The sequence below is a fragment of the Notechis scutatus genome, chromosome 6 (genome assembly GCF_049901735.1).
Source record: "Notechis scutatus isolate UNSWTSFEM ecotype Mainland chromosome 6, rNotScu1.2, whole genome shotgun sequence".
Lineage (NCBI taxonomy): Eukaryota > Metazoa > Chordata > Lepidosauria > Squamata > Elapidae > Notechis > Notechis scutatus.
Window position 1 is genome coordinate 2,763,041 of NC_142014.1, and position 13,393 is coordinate 2,776,433.

Below are 13,393 nucleotides of genomic sequence, written 5' to 3' on the forward strand. Positions count from 1 at the left end.
GTCCGCGGCCCGGTGGTTGAGGACCCCTGATTTATAGCATTAAAGTACTCCTTAAAAAATCTGCTATTGTCGAAATATGTCCACCAATATTACGGTTTATAGAGCAGGGAGTAGAATCCATGAAATGGTCTCTTTCCACATAGTTAAATCAATTTGCTTTAACTAGGTTCTTTGGCTCACAATACACAAGATTTTCTGCAACCATTTTGTTATTAAGATAAGCAGAAAACCCTGGTATTTCTTTTTCAAAGGCATTTCAAGTTTTTCTTTGGCTGCAGTTCACCTGTTTAACATCATAGCATCACTTCCAATTATTTAGATTTGGCCTCAAGTCTGCTTTGAAAATCCAGGGGCAATAACATAGTTAAAAATACAGCACTGACAGAAATCTAAAGGAACTCTACACAAGAGACACAAACTGATTAAATAGCAAAACTCCAGACCATTTTATATTCTAGTTAATGAACCCAAGTTTCCAAAAAGTAGGGGTGTCAAACTGGCGGTGTCGTGTTGTTGTCACGTGACATATCATGACTTTTCCCCACTTCGCTAAACCGTGGTTTAGATTATCCAAACTTTTCATGGCTCTTTAAGTTTTGAAATTGAAGGTGTATGGACTTCTACTCCCAGCATGCTGGCTGGGGAATTCTGGGATTTGAAGTCCATCCATCTTAAAGTGGCTAAAATTAACAAACCCTGCTTTAGATATTGACAGCAGTTCCCTTTAACCTTGACAAATGACCAAGTCTAGAGACAATTGTTCCAGTTGAAGATGGAACCCTAAATTTGCTTATGAAGCAGAAATCCTGCCGAGGCCACTCCGATTAACTTCTGAATGCACATGGTTGGATTTGCATAACACAATTACTGATAATGATGTATCAGTGTGACAAATAGGTTCTGCATAAAAGCTGTCATCAAGGAAGAATCAAAGTAACATCTATGCAACGTCTTCTTTATTGCTTCCCTCTTTTACTGTTTTTCTATTAATATGCAATGAACGTAGAGTGTTCATGTGGAATGTGGAAATGGATTTCAAACCAAAAAGGAGTAATTTTGACAGGAGGGACCGTAAAGGGTAAGATTAGGGGGAAAAACCTGAGCAAATATTAAATCATAAAATATTAAGACATGGGCTTTAAAAAAGCCACTTATCAAGGGCTAAAATTACTACTTGCAAATTACCTGCTTTGGAGACATTTCCATGGTCAAGATAGGTGATGGATGCTGCAAAGCAAATGAACAAATGACAGTGAAGACAGGATCAACATTGCTTGTATTTATCTGGAGGGAAAGATGTTATCAGGGAATGATATATTTCTCACATCACTCAGGAACACCAAGTTGATTCTAAGCCTTTTTGAGAAATCAATAATCTTCAGGGTCTAACTTGGAATATCAGGATGGAATTCCGGGCTTATGTAATCATGTAAACAAAGGTGATTTGATGGGGAAAACACCCCGGTGCAGCCTTGAGTTTTTGAAGTTGCTTAACAGATAACAAATAACAGATAATCAGAGTTGGAAGGGACCTTGTAGGTCATCTAGTCCAACCCCCTGCCCAAGCGGGAGACCCTACACCATTTCTGACAAATGGCAATCCAATCTCTTCTTGAAAGTCTCAAGTGATGAAGCTCCCACAACTTCCGAGGGCAACTTCTGTTCCATGGGTTGATTGTTCTCACTGTCAGAAAGTTTCTCCTTATTTCCAGGTTGAACCTCTCCTTGTTCAGTTTCCATCCATTATTCCTTGTCTGGCCTTTGGGTGCCTTGGAGAATAGCTTGACCCCTTCCTCCCTTTGGCAGCCCCTGAAATATTGGAAGACCTCTATCATGTCTCCCCTGGTCCTTCTCTTCCCTAGACTAGACAAGCCCAGTTCCTGCAACCATTCATTGTATGTTTTAGCCTCCAGTCCCCTAATCATCCTGGTTGCTCTTCTCTGTACTTTTTCTAGAGTCTCAACATCTTTTTTATAATGTGGTGAGCAAAACTGGATGCAGTACTTCTAGGTGTGGTCTTACTCAGGCTTTATAGAGTGGTATTAGTACCTCCCTTGATCTTGATTGGATCCCTCTGTTAATGCAATTTAGGATTGCATTGGCTTTTTTGGCGGCTGCTGCACACGGCTGGCTTATATTTAGCTGGTTGTCCACTAAGACTCCAAGATCCCTCTCACAGTTACTGCTATTGAGCCTGGTTTCACCCAGTCTATATGTGTCCTTTTGGTTTTTCTTGCCTAAGTGTAGGACTTTACTTTTCTCTACATTGAATTTCATTTTGTTAGATATGGATTTGAGTTTTCCATAACCAAGAATTCTTCCTGAGAGATTTCAGGAAGAGCCTATTAATTGCTTCCATTCGAATTGAACAATCTCTGGGTGGTCAAATACTTTTTTTTTCTTGAAGCAAGCAATGTGGGCTACAATATTCCTTGAGTGAGGAAATTCATCTCCTCTGTCCATCATGTGTTCTTGAAAATACCTACATCAAATTAAGTAACCTCAGACGGGTTAATAAAAATACACAGAACCTACATTGATTTCTTTCCCTTTTATTTTTTTCTGTAAGAAAAAAGAAGAAATGAAGTACATAAAGTAGAAGAACATCTGCTGAGCTAATAGCTCTTTTTGGTATTAAATCTGATACTACAAATATGCAACAAATTGGTACATGCTTAATCATTCCAGATTACTTGGCAGTTGATTGGCAATTCCTGATTTTTTCAACGTGATGTAGTTATAATTGGTGTCTGCAGCAGCCAAAAGATGATATAGGAAGGAGGCTTAAAGCAAGAATCATCACATCTACTTAATATCATAAAAAAGCATACAGGGAGATTAATTTTGTTTCTTTTATGTTTTTTTTCCTATGAAATGATTATGTTGCAATAATAGCTCATTGTATCTGAACACCCTGAAGGTGTTCAAGGAAGGCAACGTGATCTTGCCTGGAAGAAGACTTAATTCTGAGCGGTAGTACCACGAATGCATGTGACAATATCGTGAAAAATCTCATTACATCATTGCCATTGGCAGGAGAGCTGCTTAATTAGCAGCCTGGAGAAAATGGGGTGATTTGGAACAGGGACACAGCACCCCAGCAAGTAAGTTTGCTAAGATGATCCGAATGGTTTTTCCTACCCTTGAAATGATTGCAGACTTTGACTCCATCAGGACTGATCTCAAATTTCACTTTTCATGATTTTTCTCCCTCTTGGTACACAAAAAAGGCAAGACTATATTTATGTTGCTGTTACAGAAGTCTTTCCTCTGGCCCAAAATATAACTTAGCTGCCCAGAGTTATTGGATGGCAAATTCATTTCACAATAAAAAAAAAAAAAACCTTGCTAATTTTTCCCCCTAGTGTAAAAGCTGGTTTGCTTTTGGAGATTTACCTTGAATACTTGTAGTTCTTCTAGGATCACCTCTTCCATGTCCCATTTTTCTTTGGTGATGCTCAAAACTTTCAGCACAGTTCCGGTATCTGAAATGGAAATGATTCAGCTGAAAAAAAAAGCCATCATGCTGTTTCCTCGCTTGGGAAACTCTTCTTTTGTCAACACTTTCCTGTAAACAGAAGCCTTTTTATTTCCATTCTTCTCCCGGTACTGTTTAGCTAAACCCGTATCATATAAATATCCTTTTTTATTCCTCCTCTGATCACTGGCTGCTGCTGTTTAATACCAAGGAGGGGAGATCTTACGAGGCCAGGGGTTAAATCGAATCTGTTGCTCCATACGGCCCAGCCTAGAGGGATGGACCTGTCAAGGGAAGAGAGGAAGAGCTTCATCCGAGTGAGAGATGGTTGGTCTTGGATTGAGAGGCAGGATTGTTTGGATTTGTTTTGCGAGCTGCCTCGTAAGGCCAGGTGAGATAGGTGACCATATCAGTTATTTAAATAAATAAAATATAAAAGATTTTAGTCATGGCTGAAGTCTGAATAAGTCACATCTCTGAGCCAGCCTCCAGGTGACCTCATGGACAATATAAAAATTGTTTGCTAGATAAATGATAGATAGATATAGAATTTGTATTTCATCTATCTATCTATCTATCTATCTATCTATCTATCTATCTATCTATCTATCTATCTATCTATCTATCTATCTATCTATCTATCTATCTATCTATCTATCTATCTATCTATCTATCTATCTATCTATCTATCTATCTATCTATCTATCTATCTATCTATCTATCTATCTATCTATCCATCATCTATCTATCTATCTATCTATCTATCTATCTATCTATCTATCTATCTATCTATCTATCTATCTATCTATCTATCATCTATCTATCTATCCATCCATCCATCCATCCATCCATCCATCCATCCATCCATCTGCCTGATCTCAAAATGCTAGACTATCAATATCTCTATCCTATCTATCTATCTATCTATCTATCTATCTATCTATCTATCTATCTATCTATCCATCCATCTGCCTGATCTCAAAATGCTAGACTATCAATATCTCTATCCTATCTATCATCTATCTATCTATCTATCTATCTATCTATCTATCTATCTATCTATCTATCTATCTATCTATCATCTATCTATCATCTATTTATTTATCTGTCTATCATCTATCTAACTATCATCTGTCTACTGGATCTATCTATCTATCTATCTATCTATCTATCTATCTATCTATCTATCTATCTATCTATCTATCTACTATTGGTTATCAGTTGAATTAGCTCTCAGCAAATTAGGACTGCAGAAAAAACAATTACTACCCACCTGCCTTCAGTTGAGGACCTGTATAATGCACGAGTCCAAAAGGGGGCTGTGAAAATATCTACAGACCCCTCACATCCCGGACATAAACTGTTTCAACTCCTTCCCTCAAAACGATGCTATAGAGCCCTGCGCACCAGAACAACTAGACACAAGGAGAGTTTCCCCCCGAAAGCCATCACTCTGCTAAACAAATAATTCCCTCAACACTGTCCAACTATTTAATAAGTCTGCACTACTATTACTGTTAATCTTCTCATCCCTCCCATCCCCTCCCACTTGTGGATGTAGGACTTTGTTGCTTGTATCCTTACGATTTATATGGACTGTTTCCTAGTATGATTTGATTGTTGATTGTACCCTATGACTATCATTAAGTGTTGTACGTTATGATTCTTGATTCTTGATGAATGTATTTTATTTTTTCTTATGTACACTGAGAGCATTTGCACCAAAGTCAAATTCCTTATGTGTCCAATCACACGTGGCCAATAAAGAATTCTATTCTATTCTATTCTATTCTATTCTATTCTATTCTATTCTATTCTATTCTATTCTATTCATCTGATGTAACGGTGTGTGGAAAGGCTCTTAAGGAGGGAGGCGAAGAGATGCTGCCTAGGGAATGATCAGAGAAAAGGCTGAGGAGCCCACAGCTGCTTAACAGGCAAAGAAAGAAAATTAGGAAGGACCCGGCCTAACATATCAGACTATTAAAAGGGACGGTGGGAGACTTGTATTCTCAGACTTGCCAGATTCTGCTAATGTAGCCTGAGAAGAAAGTAGAATTAGATCATCTGGTGATGTTCCCTGTCTGGTTTAACTGCGAGAGCTGGCATTTTATTACCATCCTATTCTCCTACATATGGAAGAAATTAATAAATGATCACATATTCTCCCCTAAAATATTATATACAAAGTTGTGTACAAAGATGATTGCAAGCAAACGTTTCATGTGCCGCCTTCAGAGCTCATGCCGTTTTCCGCCCCAGACAATGCCTTTGAGCATGGACTAAGCATTAGAAACTTTTCCTGATCATTAAAAAAAACATATATTTCAGTCTGGTTCCCATGCGCCTCACAAGCCCTCCAGGTACGTCGTCAGTGGATTATGCAAATGAGCAACCAGCAACAATGCCAATTCCCCTGCAATCAATTGTGAATTATTTCCTATGTTTTCCCCTGGCCAGCATTGTGTGCGCGTGGAGCTTTTCATATGGCAGTGATTGAAGAAACAAAAGATCCTGAAATTAAATAACTGAAGACCAAAGTAGAAGGAAAGAAGCAACTTTGAACTGAACGGCACTGCAGACGTTGCTTCAAGCTTCTCCTTTGATTGAACTGACTGCCCCATATGCTAATTTCACTAAATTTAAACCTCATGATGAAGGCAATTATACCGTTAGTATTAATCTTTGTTAAGAGAAGGATGATTGAGAGATAAATAGTTTCCAGTAAACTGACCGCATTCAATTTCCTACTTTGGTCAAATTCCTTCCAATGTGTAACATTTCGTGCAGTATCGCTCAATCTGAAGGAAGGGAAGATGACTCTTGTATGAATACACCAAATCATGAAGGTTGAAAAAATAAGCTGAGTCTGATCTATTCACCACATTTTTGAGGTGAAGGGAGTGTTTGGTTACATGCAGTCTGAGGAGGACTGAAGAGCAGCTCTTAAAACATGGCATTCTGGGAGAAATGTGGAAAGACTGGCTATCTCAGGTCCCAAATGTACATTGCAAATGTCGCTCTGAAATCAAGCTCAATTCCTGACGCTACATGGCGTAGGGCCATTGCAAAAGACCATTGTATTTTGAGGGGCGTAGCGACATCTCTTGACTTCTAGAAGTGCAGAGTTCATTCTGAGTTAGGATAAGGTTTGACTTGCTTGTCCCAAAGGTTCTTTTTCAAGAGGCAACTGGACTTTCTGGTTTTTCTTTGAAGACCTTTCGCTCCTCATCCAAGAAGCTTCTTCAGCTCTTGAACTGAGCTTCTTCAGAGCTGAAGAAGCTTCTCGGATGAGAAGTGAAACGTCTTCAAAGAAAAACAAAGAAACCCTAGTTGCCTCTTGAAAAAAAAGCACCTTTGGGACAACCAGGACCTGGAGGACAGAGAATCTCCATAGATGTTTAACTTGCTTGTTTTTCACTCTTGTTTGACACATGAAGAAAAGGGGGAGGGGAATCTTCACGCAGTTGTAGGAGTCCCTTAAGATCATTTAGATTGACACCCTCTTATCTGTATGTTTCCCAGGGTCTCGTTTACATCTCAGGATCCTGTGAATTTGCATGAGAAATAGACGCACCTTCTAGCCACCATCAGGACCATGGAAACAAGGCATAAGGTTTTGGTTCCAAGTCTTGCTAAGACCCTGGCGTTGCCCTTTGAGCTGAGAGCTTCAAGCAAGACCTGGCTTCAGGGACTGTGTGATTTGGCCTTTTTGGGGCCTCTCCACTGTTATTCCACTGGGCCTTCCTGGATTAAGACACCTGATCACCTCACATCGTGCTTTTGTGCTTCTGTTTAAATCTGTCTGCTAAAATTAATAATGTGTTATTAACAAGTAATATGTTAATATGGAAGAGCTCTGCCATTGCCTTCTTCTGAGATGCCTTTCAGGCTTTCCAGTCCTGGAATTTCCTTAAGGAAAAGCATCCCAAGTGCTAACCACCTCTCCACCTGGATAGCTTTCTCTGAAATTAACCCTGATTAGCTGCACGCTGTCATTAGAGCGAATGCAATCAGCTTTCCTAAAAGCTAGAGTGAAAAAAAAAAAACTTGACATTCCGGATTGGAGCACAGCTACGACTCCACTGAACTATCTGGTTCCCAAATTACAAAATCTACCTGGATTTTCCAAGTTCTCAAATGAGTCCGGCCACCCAGACTGAACTCCGATTTTCTACTTTTGGGTCCCCTGAAGGAGGTTTCCTTTCTCACCAGGCAGCCAATGGACGTGAGCATTTCTCCTGCGCTTGATGAATGCCAGGGAAAACTTCCAAAAGCCCACAGAGTTTGACGCTGGAACCAGGAGGGGCTCCCACCCATCGGCCATTGGTCAGAGATACCACCACTTGGACTCCTGCCCAGACCAGGGGGTGGCCGGACGTGTCTCCAGCTTTAGCATTATATGAGTCTCTCAGCTCCTGCCTCCCACTTCTTCCCTTCCAATAGCTCAGCTCTGATTGTCTGACAACATTTACAAAATGTTCCCAGATTGGAACAGATATTCATAAGCGCTCCCCTGTAATTTGCAATTGGGGGATAAACATTAAAGGGTATCTACTACTTCTTGGAAAAAACATATTTTTTTTGTTCCCATTGAGAATCTTGTAATGGGTGAGAAATAAGTATCCAGTTCCAGGTACTGATTAGCTTTTGGGAAAATAAGCTTTTCTAAACATTATACAGTTTGAATTGCTAGATAACTTACAACCGATCTTCAGAACCTCTCTAACTTCTGTGCTTGTTTCTAACATTTTTGTTTATTTATTAAGTTCTTCTGTTTGGAGGCTTTTATTCATCTGACAAAGAATTCAGAGTCAAATTTTCATGACAATTTGGTGGGTGAGATTAGGCTAAAAATAGGGTCTGTGTATTCACTTTGCAAGCTTATTAATTGAGGGCTTGTTTCAGCTTTCTTTCAAAACCAACCACAAAAAACACGCTGTTCAGTCTTTCATGCTATTATGTTTAATTGCTGAGAAAACTGCCATTAGGTTGATTTAGTAGGGAGCAAGTTTCTACTTTCTTAACATGTCAAAAGAATCCTATTTTTTCATAGTCTAGATGAGTCTTCCCTGCTAAAATTCTGGACTGCCACCTACTGACTACTTTAAACCTGCAGGCATCTACTATAATGAAGAGCAAAGCTGAATAACTGGAGCCAATTTAAATAGGCCGGGTGCAAAAATAATGCTCAGCCATAAATATCTTTAACTTTAGTTTCAGATCAGATATGAGAAAGTCTTGGTATTTCTCATTGAGCAATTCTCTTCCACTAGAAAAAACAGGATATCAATTTTAGTTTTCACAATTTTTCTCCATACCCCAAATATTTTTTTCTATCTCTGATGAATGTTATTGGTCTGAATGTCCCTATTAAAAATTGTATGCAAGGTTGCCAAAATCCTGCAAGATACTTTGCATTCCAGGCGAATAGTAGTATAGAAAATACAACGTTGGTAAACTAGGAGCTGCTTTATGGGAGTCTTCCATTATATTGGTGGGAGGGGGGGGATGAAACTAGCTAGACCAGCGTGTCACTTTGCAAGTTAACAAAACCAGAGGAATCTTAAATCTTTGCGCAGTATGGAAATGCAACCTTTTGCAGTGTTTCCAAGAGCCTTTCTGAAGCTGAGAAGCTAAAATAAATAAATAAGCAAACAGCAGCTACCTTTAGAAATTGAATGCGGCAACTGCCCTGCTCTAGTTATCGTATCGCTTGTCATTAAGAGATCTATCGTTGGGGTAGGTTGAAGGGGTGACACCGAAATATAATTTTATCACATTTTATCTATATCTTAAATCATTGTATTTTATTCCAATTTCATTTTAAATTGCTTTTATCAATTTTCGGTCATAGTTTGTTCCTGGAACCCTGAACTTTGATATGGCCCAAGGGCTCACCCCTCCCTCCCTCCCTCCCTCCTTGTGTTCCAGGGCCCTGTCCATCCCAAGCAACCCTTGGGGGGAGACGGGAGAGAGACCCTGCCTTTTGGTGGTTTGGAGGCCCCTCGGGTGGGTCTTGTTAGGGATAACATTGTTTTACCCTAACTGTTTTGGGTAAAGATAATAAAATGATGAATCATGGTTTGTCAGATAAAGTGTATGTGACTTTAAGCTAAAGGAATGTAATTAAGGGTGCAGCTGTAAAAGTACTATATAAGCAGCAAGGCACTCTCTGGCTCTTACTGGCTGGCTTATTGAAGACTGCGTTCTTGCTGGATCGGGGAGGAGAAGAAGTGTTGGATTACTTTGAAGATATTTCTCAACGGAGAGAAGATAAGTTTTGGACAGATTTATTATATGTGTACTGACATTGGCTATTCAACACGGACTTTGCAAATAGAGTATCCCCGACAAGACTTGACTGAAATTGATATATGACTAATGGACCGTTACATTTGACTATGCTATAATTCTTAAATGGAATAAACTATATTCTTGATAGCACAAGCGTATCTGTATTTTTACTGCGTGTTAACTAGAAAACTTATCTCACACATTTACCTGTCTTCCTATCTGACTTCGCTGCACATTCTGTTTAGTTTGTTTTCCTTAACACCCGTTGGAGAATCCAGGCTTAACAGGTCTCTCGGTCAGAGGCTCACCTGTCCCGAGAAACAGGACGTCGTACTGTCCGTCTTCGGCCATGACTCGGTCCACCACGACCTGGGTCAGCCGGTGGTCCACGTTGACCTGGGTGAAGACCGGAGCCCGGCCCACCGGCTGGGCCGCCCTGTGCATCAGGGGGTGCCGCTTGATGAAGCTAATGACGTCATCAGGGAAGTCCCGGGTGGTCTTGACCGTGGGGTCGTAGGTCCGGCTCGGACACTGGCGGAGGCGGGAGAGAAGAGGCAGCCGTGTTTAGCGCAGGGAGGTCGGCCGCAAGGAGCAAAGAGAAGAGCTCTGGATATACGGCCATCATGCTGGTCCGCTCCAGGACGACAAGTAGTCCTCCAACTTACAGCAGTTCATTTAGCAACCGTTCAACATCACCCCCCCAAAAAAGTGACCTGTGACCCTTTTCCACACTTATTGCAGCCTCCCCCCGTGATCAAAATTCAGACACTCGGCAACAGATTCGTATTTATGACGGTCGCAGTTTTCCTGTGATTTTGCGACCTTCTGACGAGCAAATTCAACAAGGAGGTGGATTCACTTAACAACCATGTTACTGACTTAACAACCGCAGTGATTCACTTAACAACAGTGGCAAGAAAGGTCATAAAATGGAAGGGGGGAAATCACTTAACAAGTGTTTTGCTTAACAACAGAAATCTGGGGCTGAGCTGGGGTTGTAAGTGGAGGATTACTTCTATTATGGCCGCCCTGTCCTTGTGCACCCCCCCATTCTCAGGGCCCCCCTTTCCTTCCAAAGTCCCAATTCCAGGGGTGGAGAGAGAGAGAGAAGAGAGAGGAAAGGGGGAGGAGGAGGAGGAGGAGGAGGCCTAGAGAGCAGAACAGGCTACCAGGGGGTTGGATCACTGGAGCGGATCTGCAGTTCAAACACATCCATGGCTGATCGTATTCGGTCCTGTTCCCCAGTCATTTCAGGGTGCGTTTGCCTTGCTTCTGAACACACCCCGTCTGTTCACACAACCTGCATCTTGTGTGCCCATCTCCCAAAGGCTTCGAGGACACACACAGAACAGAAAAGTTTAACTGGTGTCAACTGGGAATCTGTCCCGGCGGTGAGAAAAAAAAAATTTCTCATCTAAATCTGAAAAGTTAAATGACTTTCCTTGCTGCTGGTTTACGCAACATATTACAACCGTCCCTCACATGTGAAAATGCCCGGCTCTTGGCGGTGGTGGAGGATATTCTTGCCTTTGTCTTTTGAAAAGACACCGCACTTTATTGTCTGACACTGTCAGGGAAAGAAGCTCCTGTTCTTGAATCCCCCAGTACCAGAGGGATAAACAACCAGGCGGATTCACACAGACTCCGTTTCCTGCGAGGTCTCCGCCTTAGCCAGGGACTCGTTCGAGGAGTTGCTCTGGCACTGCCAGCAGCAAACCTTTCATTTCATGTCGTTGAAATCTAAGCTGAGGGTCCAGCCAGTCTGAATTTACTCTGATGTCTCCGTTAACTATTTTTCATCAGTTAATCAATATCGCCCTCTTCTGGCTGAAAAGCACCTGAATCCTGCGGAACTGTATTCAAAAAGATTTATATGCATAATCAGTCTGTTCATGTCTCAAAGGCCTTACAAATGCTTTCGTTACAGTAGCCTCCGATGTGGCTGCTGCCTTGGAAAATAATACGGTATCTGAACATCTATAGACAGATTGTCTTAAGTCCTGATATTTACATTTCTAACATTGGCCTGTAACAGAGGCCTTGCAGAGATGGTGTGATCAAACTTATAATAATAATAATATTATAATGACTATCCATGCTCCAGAAATAAGCAATATTAATCTTTCAAAATGGATTGACGAAATATTGGTCTCCCTGGGCCTTATTCCTATTCTGGATCAAGTTCTCCATATACCAGGTGCTATCTGGGTCCCCATTTTCCTAACCTTGGAAGGAGGGAAGGCTGAGTCAACCTTGAGCCAGTCAGGATCGAACTGCTGGCTGTGGGCAGTGAGTTAGCCTGCGATGCTGCATTCTAACCACTGCACCATCACAGCTCTGAATTAATCCAATAGTTTTGTTGTGCAATTTGGAGAGTGTGCAGGTGTGCCAGGTAGCAGGGATGAAAATGTTAACATTGCTCTGGTTTTCAGAATCCTACTACAACACTCCAGCCAGAAACTCTACACCAGTGAGATGAGGAGGACCATGACTTTAAGGCAGCATTTCTTGGCAGCTTTAAGATGGGTGGACTTCAACTCCCAGAATTCCCCAGCCAAGTCCACCCATCTTTCAAGCAGCCTGAAACATCAGCTGGTAGACTTGCTTATTTATCTGTGACCCTAATGGATCCTCCATCATCTTCTCTTAAATGGATAATGCCCAAGGCTCCCAGGATTACATACAAGAAACCTCTTACATGAAGCAGATGGACAATTTGTACAAAGTTGGAGTTGATGGATTCACAGTTTTGACACAGATCTTTCAAGCAAGTCCAAGCTGCCACCCTCAGGGCCAAATACACCATGTGGCAGGTCCATTATGATGAAACACAGGCAGAGTTGGTGGTTTCAGGACGTGCTTGAGCGATTTGGCATCGCTTAGAGAACATGATGCATGTTGAAACTATCCAAAAAACCTGGACTGAAACTTCTGAGTTGTTTGTGTCCATTTTTAAAAAAATACCCCCAATTGTTGCCTAATGGTACTTAGGTAATTTTATGGCAGAGTGCCACTTGCATGTTTAAGTACAGGCAAGTGATTTGAACTTTGGGAAGTCAGGAGCATTTTTTCTGATAGGGATTGGAAAATCAGATTAACAGATGCAACAACTGTCTTAATACAGTTTCTCAACCTCATTGGTCTGGACTTTAGCGGGCTGGAGAATTCTGGGAGTTGAAGTCCAGATGTCTTAAAGTTGCAGAGGTTGAGAGAACAGTTTGGCCCAAGATAGATAGATAGATAGATAGATAGATAGATAGATAGATAGATAGATAGATAGATAGATAGATAGACAGACAGACAGACAGATAGAGATATGATAGTGCTATATAGATATAGTTGGGTATATCAATAGCACTTAGACATATACTGCTTTATAGTGTTTTACAGCCCTCTCTAAGCGGTTTACACAGTCAGCCTTTTGCCCCCAACAATTTGGGCCCTCATTTTTCCCTCCTCGGAAGGATGGAAGGCTGAGTCAACCTGTGTTGTGGTTAGCCGGCAGCAGGTGCAGATGGCTGAGGACAGTGAGGACTCAGATGAGGGCCCAGGACCATCAGGGTGTAGACTGCTGCCTTCAGAGATTGTGGGGGCTGGCAGCAGTGATGAGGAGGTTCC

At 41.3% G+C, this 13,393-nt stretch overlaps 1 protein-coding gene across 1 annotated transcript in view; it reads right to left on the reverse strand.

The window, feature by feature from the left end:
* SEMA3D (semaphorin 3D) overlaps positions 1-13,393 on the reverse strand; it is a 116,198-nt gene that overhangs the window by 18,293 nt on the left and 84,512 nt on the right. Inside the window, exons 12-14 of the mRNA XM_087969183.1 lie at positions 10,084-10,306; positions 3,397-3,485; positions 1,186-1,227 (exon numbers count right to left, since the gene is read on the reverse strand). Of these exons, the coding sequence (XP_087825309.1) occupies positions 1,186-1,227; positions 3,397-3,485; positions 10,084-10,306 (354 nt within the window). The remainder of the gene's footprint in view (positions 1-1,185; positions 1,228-3,396; positions 3,486-10,083; positions 10,307-13,393) is intronic.